The sequence below is a fragment of the Asparagus officinalis genome, chromosome 8 (genome assembly GCF_001876935.1).
Source record: "Asparagus officinalis chromosome 8, Aspof.V1, whole genome shotgun sequence".
Taxonomy (NCBI): Eukaryota; Viridiplantae; Streptophyta; class Magnoliopsida; order Asparagales; family Asparagaceae; genus Asparagus; species Asparagus officinalis.
The window spans coordinates 100,835,725-100,849,355 of NC_033801.1; the positions used below are offsets into that span (position 1 = coordinate 100,835,725).

Here is a 13,631-nt window from a genome sequence, read left to right on the forward strand (position 1 = left end):
ATCTGATGGATCATATTTCTGCCAAAAATTAGGTATGTTTAAAGGGAAAAGGGGGGAAAACCAAAAAGAGCCCCCCTAACCCTGTAAATATTCAGTGTAAGCTAGATATCAATTTTGCAACTACAGTGACAACTGCAGAAACCAACAACCATAGCTGATACAAACTAACCCAGCTGAACATATCTACAGTAATAATCCCTGCAGCTGTAACAAATCTCAATGCAACACTTTTAATCAGAGAGATTTTAGTGAGAGTTCAAAATCAGATAATTTATTAGTTGTACAAGAGGGCCTCATTGGCAACTGTAAACCAACAATGTTAGTTAACCCAGGGCAAAAATTTTGTTCAGGAAAAATCGAATAAAGTTGAACCACTTTTTTTCAGTTCAAAATTTAACCCCCAAACCAAATTACTTAGTGGACTGGTCCAGAACTAAACCGGTTTAGACCTAATGGCAGCAAAGCCAGCACAAATGCAAAAAAGCACGAAAGGCAAGGCCATAAAGCCTTCCATAGGCTAATCTCTGAAAACAAAGATAATACCACTTCCAATCAAAGCTACAAAGTAGTACTCGTACTAATAATACACGCATTACTACTAGGTAGAACAGTTAAACATAAGACAAAAAACATAAAAGGTAGCTTCATCACTCCCATTCACTCATTCCTGCCAACTGAAACAAAAAGCAAACAATTCCGCTCCACAGCAAGCAAGCGCATATCCAACATCAAGAATACGTGTATCATCTCGAACACCGGTAAAACTCTGAGCCGGTCAGCAAAAAATCACTGCACACCACAGAGAGTAAGTCAGAAACTACTCGATCGACTATATGAAACATGAGGCAAAGAATTACTGGCCACACACACATCGTGTTGTTTTAAAAAGCTTAAAATGATAGCATGCTGTGTTTATGTTGTTTCTGGCAAAAGTATCAGCTGCTTATGCAGTCTCGTTTGCAAGCTTGTTATAACAGCACAAAGGCATCAAGTAAATGATCTCTGGAAAAGGACTGCATATTAGGATCATAGTTATAAAATATACATCATTTACTATCATTAACTAAACTCCATAAGTCATTGGCCATTAAATGTAATTATGACGGTGGAACATGGCTGGACCACACCAGATAAGTTCCAGCGAAGGTTAAGTCGATAAAATTGGTATTAGATGCCAACAAGAGTTTGGTTCCTATCCAACCCCGGTCAACAAAGTAGATTGCACAACAGAAAAGCAAAATCCCAGCAACGAATGAAGATATTGTTCAAAAGTAATCATTGCAAGTTAACCCCTCAACCCACGCCACAACTTGAAAGTTTGGCATGGTGAAATAGTATCAGTGCAACCTAAAAGCCATGAATTGAAAGCAGATCTAAAAAAGAGAGCTCAGACACGTCAAAGTAGAAAATTACAACTCTCAGATCTCACCGAGCAAACAGTCAGTCGGGTCAGTTTTGGTCAATTTTGGATGAAAACAAACGAAAACAGACCAGACCGAACAGAACCAAGTTATTGCGGTCCAGTTCGGTCATTTCACGTGTTATAAAGAGCACTCATCAACGAGAACAGGGGACATGATAGTTGCATCTGAGAAAGTAGCCCCTCACTCTCGCAGATAATAAATTAAAAAGAAATATCAAAGGAAGACAGAAAGCAAATAAAGAGAAGCAGAAGATAGAAGAATGAAATGGTTTCTAAATTGGCTTGTTAAGCACCTCATGAGAAGATAGACAAGGCCTGGATTTAGGAGAAGCTTACAATTGCATTGAGAGTTGGGCTGAAATCACTCACACGGGGGGGGAGAGAGAACATAAAGAGGGCATGCGCTTTATAGGCTGTGACACTAGGCTTTATAGGATCCAAATTCGTTGCAGAGCTAAATGAAGAGGTGTATTTGGACAGTTTGGGTAAAGCAAGTTGAGAACTTTTCAGCCCGACCTGAACCAAAATGATTACAAAACCGAACTGAATCATAAACATTCGGGCATTTTTTTGTCAGACTTATCGGCTTTCAGCCCTACTACAGAGTTTTGTTCTAGTGAGGGGTTCTTAAGATATAAAAACGGACATACACAAACTCAACATGGAATATACCCCCACAACCTTTCGGCAAAAGGAAACAATACTAACAAAACAAAAACAAAAACAAAATCACAAGACAAACGGCAAGAGGTGATTAATTTACCTGTTGTTGCTGGTAATTCACCTGTTGTTGCTGATAGTTGGGATAACCTGAATAGGCTCCATAAGCATACATGTTCGGATCCTGAGATTGTTGATTATATGCATATGCTGCATCATAGCCTTGCCCATAGCCATAATAATTTCCACCACTCCATTGGTTGGGGTCCTGCTGCTGGGCCTGAAATGGTCCATTTTTTGTTCATTAGTCTCACAAAGATTCAGAAGACCACTGAGATATTGTTTTGAAACACTTACCTGTTTATTTGAAGGACTGCGGCCCCATGAAAGACGAATGTTTTGAGTACCAACCAAAGTTCCATTCAGCATCAGCTTAGCTTCTTCTGCACATTGCCTGCATAAGATACAATACGTACATTACAAAGGTGCTTTACACCAAATTGATCACATGAAAATTTTGGCTGAAGATGGAAAATGCATAATTTAAGAAATAATAAAAACCTAGCAAAAATTCAGAAAGAAGATAGATTGTACAACAAAATATTAACATGTAGAACTGCTATATCAGTTTCTAATGGTCACAAGTGAAGAATGCGAGCCATTGGAAGTAAAATGATTCAATGCGAAAAATCAGATGATTAATCATTAACGAAGGCGACAGGGAATGATAAACAGTCCAAATGCTTCTAGTAGCAATCAGCAGTAACATAAATGGCTGCTGAATGAACTGGAAGCTGAGGAAGAAAATCAGAGGAGAACTAATTTCAAAATTAAATTCAGGAATTTAGTAGCATAACATACTATGTCATGCCAACCATCAGAGAGTTCACATTTCAATAATTTTCAGAAACTCTACAATCAGTTCTCAAGTCCAGACATGCAAACCTGTTCGCAAATTGTACAAAACCACATCGCTTTCCCACAGGTATTTTTACATGGACCAATTCCCCATAGGTACTGAAAAGCCGGCGCAGTTCCTCTTCAGATACATTTGAGTCCAGGCCACCAACAAATATCTGCCAAAAAAATACTGTACTTGTGAGAATAGTATGCTGCGATGACCCATGTTCATGAAAAGGAATTGAACAAAATACCCACTGTAGTATTATCTGGATCACTCTCAGATTGAGTTCCCTGGGAATTCTGATAAGAAGCTGCAATAATAATGAAGTGAAAAAACTTCTCGGAATACATTTAATATATTATTATTGAATTATATATAAAAAATATCAACACGAAAATATGAAAATCATGTTGCACTGGATGATGGAATTTTACCCATCCAACCATTTCAGTATAAAATCTGAAGATACGTCCAAAAGGAAGCGGGTTGTACATACCAAACCAGAGTTTCAAGTGATATAAGATCTACTAGACAAATGTCAGCTTTACTAAAGCAGCAAATGTATTTTCATATATTGATTAATTAGAATGTCACTGAAAAATTGATATGTTACAAAAACTTCGAGTTCCGAGCAACCACGTAATTCTGGAAAGTCAATCCAAGAGTAGATAGGCAGCAGCAGTCCCTTCGACTTCAGGACTGACTGGAATCACATATACTAATACCCAAAAACAAATTCATAATGACCGCAAAATCAGGACAACATATATGAATAATGCTTCCCTTACCTAAAAGGGAATCACTCAAATATATGTGAACACGTAAATGCATCCATCACAAAGGAAACACCTATAATAATATGAGTCTATCACAAAGGACTACATCCCAACTAGTAACCCACACGATCATCAACCTATCTAAAACTTTTTAAAAGTTTTTTCATTATACTTCAGATAATTTTCAAATCATCGTTATATGCTATTTTACCGCTCAAATGTGTAGTCATTCTCAATGGTACTTCCCATCATTACCTGTTGAAAATGACTAAACTATCCTTGGTTTAGTTAACTAAACTTCAGAATACATAACCTAATATTGTCTTCATATTTTTAATACACGGCTTACTTGGGAAAAGAAAAAGAGGAAAGTAGGAAGAGTGTTGATAGTATTTTAAAAATATTACGCCAAATATTATTAAATTCATTTCTAAGTGATTAATCGTTATTATTGTTTAGTGTCTCTCTCTCTCTCTATAGCACATGGACAGACACAATATTAAGAAATTACTGTGAACATGATCATGATTTTCTTTATCTGAGAATAAAACATACATTAACAGGGAATTATGTCATTCTGATACATTTTACCTTTAGGTGAATGTTCTCGCTAAGCTTTCTTTTCCCGATGCACAACCTCACCAACTCACTTGTTTTTTCATTCTCGGATACTTCTAAATTTGTTTTTTTCCCATGTACACCCATATCGTAGACCACCCACCGGAACAATGCATCATATACTCTATGAAACCTGTTGGTCGTTTTTCTGTGTGATCACATATGCCTACACTACAATGACATTGTAGTTTCCTGCAAGTTTCACAGCCTGAAGATAGAAAATTGTAACAGCTAGACAGCACAAAAAAGAGCCAACAGAACAATGGTATTTAACTTCTACCAGCAGACCACAATTTTGAGAACAATCTCGCAAAGGCAAAAAGAACAGTTATCAATGTTAAGCCTACAACAATCCAATGATTTTATAATTATCACCAAATGTACCGGCTGCTGCTATGTTTAAACAACACTATACAAAGGAAAGAGCATATGTATATAACACAGATTAGTAATGATACAAGAGCTCAATCATACAACAAGATAGAGAAAGAAGCAGATCATTAGTGCACGGATACAACATCAAGTTGTTGATGCAGGCTCATTCTACTCCTCTCTTTGAATTTCACAATCAACAAGCCACTTCCTAACTAAAAAGATAACAAAGGCCAGTCAATAAAACCAACAACCATTAAGGCCACACTTGGTAATAAGGTGTGGGATTCAATGGTTTGGAGATCCGATTATAACAAAAACAAAAACAAGTACTACACCCTAGTCACTAATGATTAAATTAGAATGAAAAAGAGTGTAATTCCAACATACCAGGAAATCATTTTGCATTTGTACAAAATTACAAGCTAGAATCCACAGATAGAGATTGGAATTCAACTACTAGTAAGTCATCTCGTACACAATTTGATAATACTACAAGGTCCAATCTAAATGTGTGTCCATCCCGACACCCCATTCAAAAAAGAAGTATTGTCTCCCACAATTTATCTGTTGCATAAAGGTTAAAGTTGAGGAACAAAACTAGAATTGAAATGAAAATAAATAAAACAAGTACATGGCTTAACACATACGAACCTAGAGAATAACAAAATTTAAACTTTAAGAACTCTTATAATATATGACATAAGAATTTCTAACCGAAAGAAAGAAAGAAGGACAAACTAACTAGAAGAGAATCAAATATCCATCACATGGAATATAGCAAATTGAATTGAGGGGAAAACCTAACTGCTTCCTGGTAGAAAAATTCAAAACTTAAAAGGAACTGAGAATAGAAAGAATTAATTCAACTGAGCTTTTAAAGACAAAGGAAACAGAAAGAAGATAAGCTGGCGCTATGCACTACTTCTAAATTTTAAAGAAAGGGAAAACTGAGAAATAGATAGTTGCAAAGTTGTAACGAACTCGACAAGTAAAGGAAATGCAGCGGAAAATGTAGTACGAATTGCACCATAAAGCTGTCGGCGAAATTATGACATTAACAGTAACACTGACCTAACCGAGGCCACGGTTTAAAGATGATATGCATCTCAGCTGAAGTCATTCGCAGGCTCCTAAAATGAGAGCCTCTGGGTATCCTGCTCCGAGACAAGATGAGTTCTTATAAGTTTTTTATTACTTCAAACACATGAGCCCAATTCAGAAAGGAAATTACTAGGAAGGAAATGACTTCTTGCAGATCAATTGAAGCAATGCCGCTTATCTTCAAATGTAAGACTGGGAAATTAAAAGGCTAGTACAATGAATTCCTAGTACCAAAACTAACCATTCATCAATAGTTCCAAATTATTGAAAGAAAACAGAGCTAATGAGCTGAATGCAAATTCCAATCACTAACAGCAGAAAGTAAATAGCCTAGTTGCTATCAAGTCCTGCAAAATTTCTTTCAAGTAGCAGCAAAGAGGCAAAAGATAACCATATAAAAACAGATAGTGCAAATTCAAATGCTTACCTTTTGTAGAATACTGCTGCTGACCACCGACAGTCTTCTTGGTAGTTGCAGCCCCAATACGCATAGGCCTTGAAGAGCAATACACTCCATGCATTTCAGTCATGGCACGTGCTTGCTCATTTGCATCTCCAAACCTAACAAAACCATATCCTTTAGAGCGCCCTGTAGTTCTGTCTGTCACAACTTTAGCACCTTTAACTGATGGATAGTGACTCTTGAAAGTCTCTTGCAACATGTAATCTGTAACATCTGCAGCTAAATCCCCAACAAATATAGTGTAATCAGCACTGTCATCTCCTCCTCGCCTCTCACCTGCACCGAAGGATGCCCAATTCAGCCTAAAAGCTTGATCAGTGTTGGGAATCAGAGTGCCATTGTATGTCAGGAGGACTCTTTCAGCAGTGGCACGAGTTGCAAACTCGATAAAGCCATATCCTTCCAATTGTCCTGTCTGTTTGTTTCGGATAAGTTTCACTGAAACAACCTACAAAAACAAGTAAGAACATTCAGCACTGCATATATAACTTCTGTGAGTTATAGGTTTGCTTTACACATTTCCATATTATATGCATAACAGATAGTAGATTTCACATGAGAAGAATAAAACCAAAACACATCATTATGTTCCATTACTGATGCTTGCAAAATAAATTATCATGCTTCTAACAGATCAGAACATAAATTCTGAATAAAAATACAATATACATGCAAACCCACTGGAAAGCAGTCATATAAAAGAAATCCATAACAAGGATACGTACTAATCATTGTCTGACAACATAATAAATGAAAACATAAAGGTTATGTGTCACATAAATAAGATAGACCTTACCGTTTGGCAAAGGGTTAAGTGAGGGGTTAAGGAGACTTAACCCCTTCTTAACCTGCCAAACACAACAAATCTATATAAGGGTTAAAGTGAGTTAACCCTCCATAATTTGCCAAACATAAAAAATATAGAAGGGTTAAGTTAACCCCTCTAGAGGGGTTAAAATGAGTTAACCCCTCAAAATGAGGGGTTTACTAATACTCCTATTTAGATGGAATAAGAGTTAACCCTTCTAATTAAGTAATTATAAAAAAAATAGTCAAAATCATTGTTATTCCCAAACACTAAAACTGATCATAAGGGCTAAAATAAAACTTATTTAACGGGTTAATAATTTAGTCCTTCGGATTATCAAATGGGCTAAGTACATTAATCATTCTCTTTAACCCTCTTCATTAACCCTTTGCTAAACGGGGCCTAAAACTGAGAGATAATACTCATCACTAAATATGGTTTTCAACTAACCAAATACCTAATAGCATGCCTAATAACACAAAAAAGCAATTACATCCTAGTTTTCCATACATTATGACGAACTAGGATTGATATACATTCCAGTTCCATTCAATTTGGAGTACCCTAAGTGGAGCAGGATTCAAGTTACGAAACCAGGCTAAGGGCATAACTTCATGCTTGAACCCTTACTCCAACCCCAAAAAAATTTACCAAACAAAGTACAGGGAGTTCCCTTAAATTTAGACTCTAGCTTTGAAACTACAAAAAAACCCTGATTTCAAAGATTTACAAACTGAGCCTAGCTTTCTCTTCAAAGTTTCATAAATAAGAACAAATATCAATATAATTTACACAGGACAAACAAATCTAGCACTTTTGTCATAAATGAAGAAAAGATGCGATCATTTCCACCCTAAACCATCAAATTAGAATCGCAATAACTGAGGACAGTAGTGAATCAAGCAAAGCACAAAAAATATTGAACTATATATGCTCTAAGCAAAGATTATTTAAAAATTCAAACTCCCCCGAAAACCCTAACTCCTTTACCTCCCCAGTACTAGCAAAGCAGCCAGAAACAAACGCCTCATCCATCCAATACTGCAGATCTCCAATCCAAAGAGTCCTGATCTCATCGGCCGACGCCGGCTGGTGCTGTGGCTGCACGGGGATCGCGTGCCTGCGTACTGCGTAGGCGGCGGCGCCTGAACCTGACAGGTGCGCGGCGTGATCTGCGACGGCTGCTGGTTCCACATCGCAGCGGAGGCTGTTGTGGATACTTGCTGCGCGCGGCGGAGCCTGCTGCCATGCGGTAGCGCCGGCGGCGGTTGCCATCATCGCGCCATGCTTGCTGCTGCGGGCGGCGGCAGGGGCCATCGGCGAGATGGCCAACGGAAGCTGGCCCATCGGAGGCGGGCATTCTTGGTGCTGTTTGAGTCCATCGGCGGTGCCGCGCCATCTGGGTTGCATCATGCCGCCGGCGGGTGGCATCATGGTGATCGGAGAGAGAAACCCTAACCCTAGCTTTTAGAGAGAGAGAGAGAGAGAGAAACGCTAACCCTAGCTTTTAGCGAGAGACAGAAAAAAGCTAGAGAGTAAGGCTTTTAGGAAAGGGGATGATATTGGGAGAAAATAAAGTTGCGGCTGGGAATATATGAGGCTGGATGAGGCGGTGAGGTACTTGAGGATCAATTACAAATTTAGCCTTTTCCGGAAACGGTGTGCTTCCTTTTTGAAGATTTTGGTTTTGCATTTATTTGTTTCGTCATATGCGCGTTTTTCCTAAGGGGCCGTTTGGTTGGTTTCCTAAAAACCTAGAAAAGAAAATCGGTACAAGGAAACTAATAAAATAATATTTTTATTCATTTTCATCCCTAAAACTCACCCACAACATCTAATAAAATAATATGTTTATCCTCCAACTCATCTTATTTCATCTCATTTCTTACCTTTAAAAATAAACCAAACACAAGAAATGTGTCACATCATCCAACTCATTACATCTCATCTTATCTCATTTCTCAAAATCACACACATCATCCAATAATATTGTGACAATTCATCTCATCTCATTAAACCTTCCTTTCCATCCATTTCCTCAAAAAAAAAATAAGAAATTAATTTCCTTAAGTATGTGTCACATCATCCAATAATATACCTCCAACTCATCTCATCTCATCTATTTTCTTATTTTTAAAAATGAACCAAACACAAACAACATCAAAACATCATCCAATAATATACCTCCAATTCATTTTCTTATTTTTTTTTAACCAACCAAACAACCTCAAAACAAGTTTTTTTTAAAAATCACTCATATCATCCAATAATAAGGTGACAACTCATCTCATCTCATCTCCTATTCTATAGTTTTCTTCTTTTTTAAGCCAACCAAACAACCTCAAAACAATTATTATAGGAAATAGGTTTCCTATTCTTTGATTTCCCATTTTTTTGCGAAACGAACAGCCCCTAGGGGATTTGGATGTCTCCCTCATTTTCTAAAAACGATTTTCCTTCACATTTTTTGTATTTTCTTTATTTTTATGGAAACTTTTTCTTGTGTTTGTTTCGCCAAAAAATATGGGCTGAAAGTACTTTTCACCACTTTTCTTGGTTTGGTTCAACTTGAAAAAAAAACAATTGATATGTGAATAGATTCCCTCATTTTCTAGTGTTTGGTTCAAACTAAAAAATTAAGAAAACTTGATTGTGATCACCACGGTGTGATTACCACCCTTATAGGATAAATTTATTTCCAACATAAATTGAGAGGTGAACATATATCAACCGTCATATAAAAATATTTAAAATTTTGAGGGATTTGTTTGCAATTTTTAAAAAAGATTTGAGGTAATGATTTGCAAAATATTCAAAGATTTGAGGGCCTAATTCCAAAATCATATAATCATGTCATAGAAGAAGAACCAAAATGCTCAATGAACATGATTTGAAGAAACCTGATGCTAAAGAAAAAAAATATGCTCAGTTATAGCCATTTTCTTCATTGTATGTTCCGCCATGAAATTTATAATAGCAATGTAGGTTGTATGTATTGCATTGCCAATTGATTACTAGTATAGATTTGGGCTGCATACATTAAAAAAAGACCATCATCATGGCATAATATCATATTATCAGTGTCATAACAACCAATGCCAAGAACTAAAATCCAAGCACCAGGTCATATAACCAAGAACTAACAACCAAGCACCAAGTTATGAAAACTAGCATGTAATGCACAAATAACTAGCACAAAGGAAACCAAACCAAGGCTAAAAGCAAGGCCGAGACCAACATTGGCTGGAAACACACTTGGCAAGCACACAACCGATGGGGGTAAATTCACAAAGTTCTCCAACAAGGCCAACAAAGAACTGTCACATTATCTTGCTAATGGGGCAAAACGCATTGGTATAAAGCTTGGCAATCTGTAATGAAACCAAAGGCCAAGTACACAACTGAAACCAAAGGCCAAGCAACAACTGAAACCAAACATAGGTGACCAACACATCACAACTGAATCATTGGCTGTACACAACCAAAATATTGCTGAAAATTAAGACAAGTAAGCACACAACTGAAGTCCAAGGACCAATACTACAGAGTATCAACTGGCAAACATATCCTGGAAACCTAGTATGCACCAACACAATAAGCAACCAAACGTATTCTGGAAATTCAGACAAGTTGGAACAAAAGTGAAACCACATGCAAGCACACAACTGAAACCTGGGGCCAAGCCAACAATTCAAACTAAATGCCAAGCAAACAATTGAAACCAGTTTGCACATAACTGAAATCGAATGCCAAGCAAACAATTGAAAACAAACACCTAGCAACAACATTGAAACCAAGATCATAACCAACACAACTGAAATAAAACATTTGCTGGAAATGAATAAGGCAAGCACACAACTGTGCTCAAACAGCCCAAGAGCTGAAATCAAGGCTGAGAGAAAGGCTGAAACCAAGAGGCTGAACATTGGTTGCAAATTCCCAATGACATAACAACCATTTCAATCAATTCCTTACCAACACAGCTGAACATTTGCTGCAAATTCAGACTGCTTACCAACACAACACAAGTGAAACACGTGGGCTGATATTCAGATAATCAGATATGCAAGCACACAACTGAATATTGCTAGAAATTCAGACAAGTTTGCACACAGCAAAAACCAAAAATTAACCAAAGGCCAAGCCTCAACTGAAACCAATACAAAAAATGATGGAAATTCAGTTCAGTACATACTCACGATGTGCAAATTCAGACTGCTTAAGAACAGTGACCTATTCTCAAATCCCCAAATAACCACAAAATCAACCCCAAAAAACGACTCTTCAAGAACAGTGATCGCGTTCTCGAGAAAACGGATGAAGATCGAGCTCGCTTGCACAAGAGATTGACATCAAGAAGTGAGAACGAGGGCTGGAGGAAGAGGAAAAGGTGCGAATTTGATGTGGGAAATTGGATTTTGGGGTGGAAGCGAGAGCAAGCAGGGCTCAAGAAAGGCGGTGGAAATTTGGCAGGAAAGAGAACGGGCAGTTGATCTTAACCCTAGGGTAAAAGGAGAGGGGGGAAAATCTGCGGCTTCATTCACTTTCCAGCAAAATCGAGGGTTTGGGGACGAAAACAATCTTTCCCCCAAATCCCACGTATATCCCGTTTTCTGTCCCACTTTCTTTGGCCCCTTAAAACGAACCAAATACTCACAAACAAAGAAAATTGACAGTTTTTTCCTTATCAGTTTTCATTTTGAGATTTTCTTTACTTTTTTTTACTAACCAAACAGACCCTAAGGGTGTGTTGGGAAACTTAGAAAAGAGATTTAGGTAAGTCTAGCTTTCTTCTATATGCGCTGAAATTAGTCCGAATAGAGAATGGTTTAAGAAATAACTAGCTTAAGGCCTAGATTTTAAACTAAAGAAAGCTAATTCAACTTTGGCCCCATTGTTTCTAAATTAAAAACTAACTTTTGTATCAAAGTTGTACTCATTAAAACTAGTTTTGTGGAGTTGCTAAATTCACCCTTGCCATGATACAAGATTTTGAGATTCTTTAACTAATCAAAAACTTTATCTTAAAAATTTATGGAAATTTTAAACATTATGTATGTGCATTGTGGAAACAATTGTCTTTTCAAAGTATGGTTCTTAATCCTGACATAAGTACATCCTTTTCTGCAGTGATGGAGCTATGATTCTTTTTTTTTTGGGGGGGGGGGGGGTTTGGGGGGTGGGGGCAACACACAACTATTACACTATAAATCAGCCAAACAAGGGCAACTATGATAATATATAATAAATTTTCATCTATGTAAATTGGTGAAAGAAGAACAGAGAATAGAAATAAAGAAAAAAGAAGGCTTTATTTTAATCGGGTATGAGGTAATATTATAATTAATGAATTTGTTAATTAAGTCATTTAATCTTTCTTCTCGTTGACTCATAGCTTAATTAGTTAATTGTTCTCTCCCACAGACCCACAACTCTTTTCTATATTTTTTTGAAATTTGAGTCTCCAATAGTAAGTAGAACTAGCAATTAGAGGAACTAACTTGAAGAACATATAAGAATGGGGGCACATTATACCAATTTTAATAATTTGAGGAATTTCAAATTAACTAAAGAATTCGACATAGTGAAAAGTTAATTGATTTAAGGGATTATTTCAAATATGAAGGGTTAATTGCAAAAGTATGTGAACATAAAAATTTCATTGCACATATATATTTGTCAATGTAAAACTTTATGAAATTGGAAGAACCTCGTTTCACTATTTTCATTATAAAATTGAAAAACTATATGAAAATTTAAATCATATTTCAAATTTCCACTAGTAAATGCAAAAGTAAATGAAATTTGAGATCTCATTTTTCCAATATACTTGGAATGTAAAGAAAAATACATGAAATTGTGATGTGTAATATACATGGTTATTTCCATATTAGTCCCCTACATCTTTTGAACAGCTTAAAATTAGTCTCTCTATTTAGAGGATGGTTGAAATTAAGAGAATATTTTATCATCTTTTACAGTTTTGGGTATAATACAATTTATAGTTATATCCATTCAAATCCAAAACCCAAAAATTTCACTAGAGTACAAGTTGACATAGATTACATTTGACTTAAAACTCTTGACTTTGGTAGATTTTAATGTTGATTTTGGTAATTAGTAATCTCTATCTAGTTGTTTATGTCAAAAAACTTAATTATGCAGATTAGGGTGAATTTGGAGAGCATAGGCTCTCTCAATCTTCTTTGATGGCTGGTCATTTTGAGCAGAAGAAGATTAATGTACAAATATAAAATGTTAGAGGGTCGGAGTTGGGTTCTCTAACGGTTCCTCTGACGATCAAGTTAGTGATAATCTTGAAGGAAAAAGCATATGAAAGAAATAATTTTTTAGATTTTCTGTAGTAGAGAACAACGTACCTTCATGCAAAAGACAATCTGCCTATTTATAGTAGATCGACAAGGATATTTGGGTAATTTTAGTCGGGTCCATGCAGTTTGCTTTGTCAACCGACACTTTACACGTGTTGGCAGTGGGTAATC

General features: G+C 36.5%; 1 protein-coding gene across 1 annotated transcript; it reads right to left on the bottom strand.

Annotated features, from left to right (window-relative positions):
• LOC109822698 (polyadenylate-binding protein RBP45-like) lies at positions 484 to 8,290 on the bottom strand. The gene is made up of 7 exons (XM_020388926.1): positions 8,119 to 8,290; positions 6,285 to 6,768; positions 3,242 to 3,297; positions 3,029 to 3,159; positions 2,441 to 2,537; positions 2,187 to 2,363; positions 484 to 789 (listed from the first exon to the last, which is right to left on the bottom strand). Exons 1-7 carry the CDS (start codon positions 8,161 to 8,163, stop codon positions 787 to 789), a joined length of 993 nt encoding a protein of 330 aa, XP_020244515.1. The 5' UTR covers positions 8,164 to 8,290; the 3' UTR covers positions 484 to 786.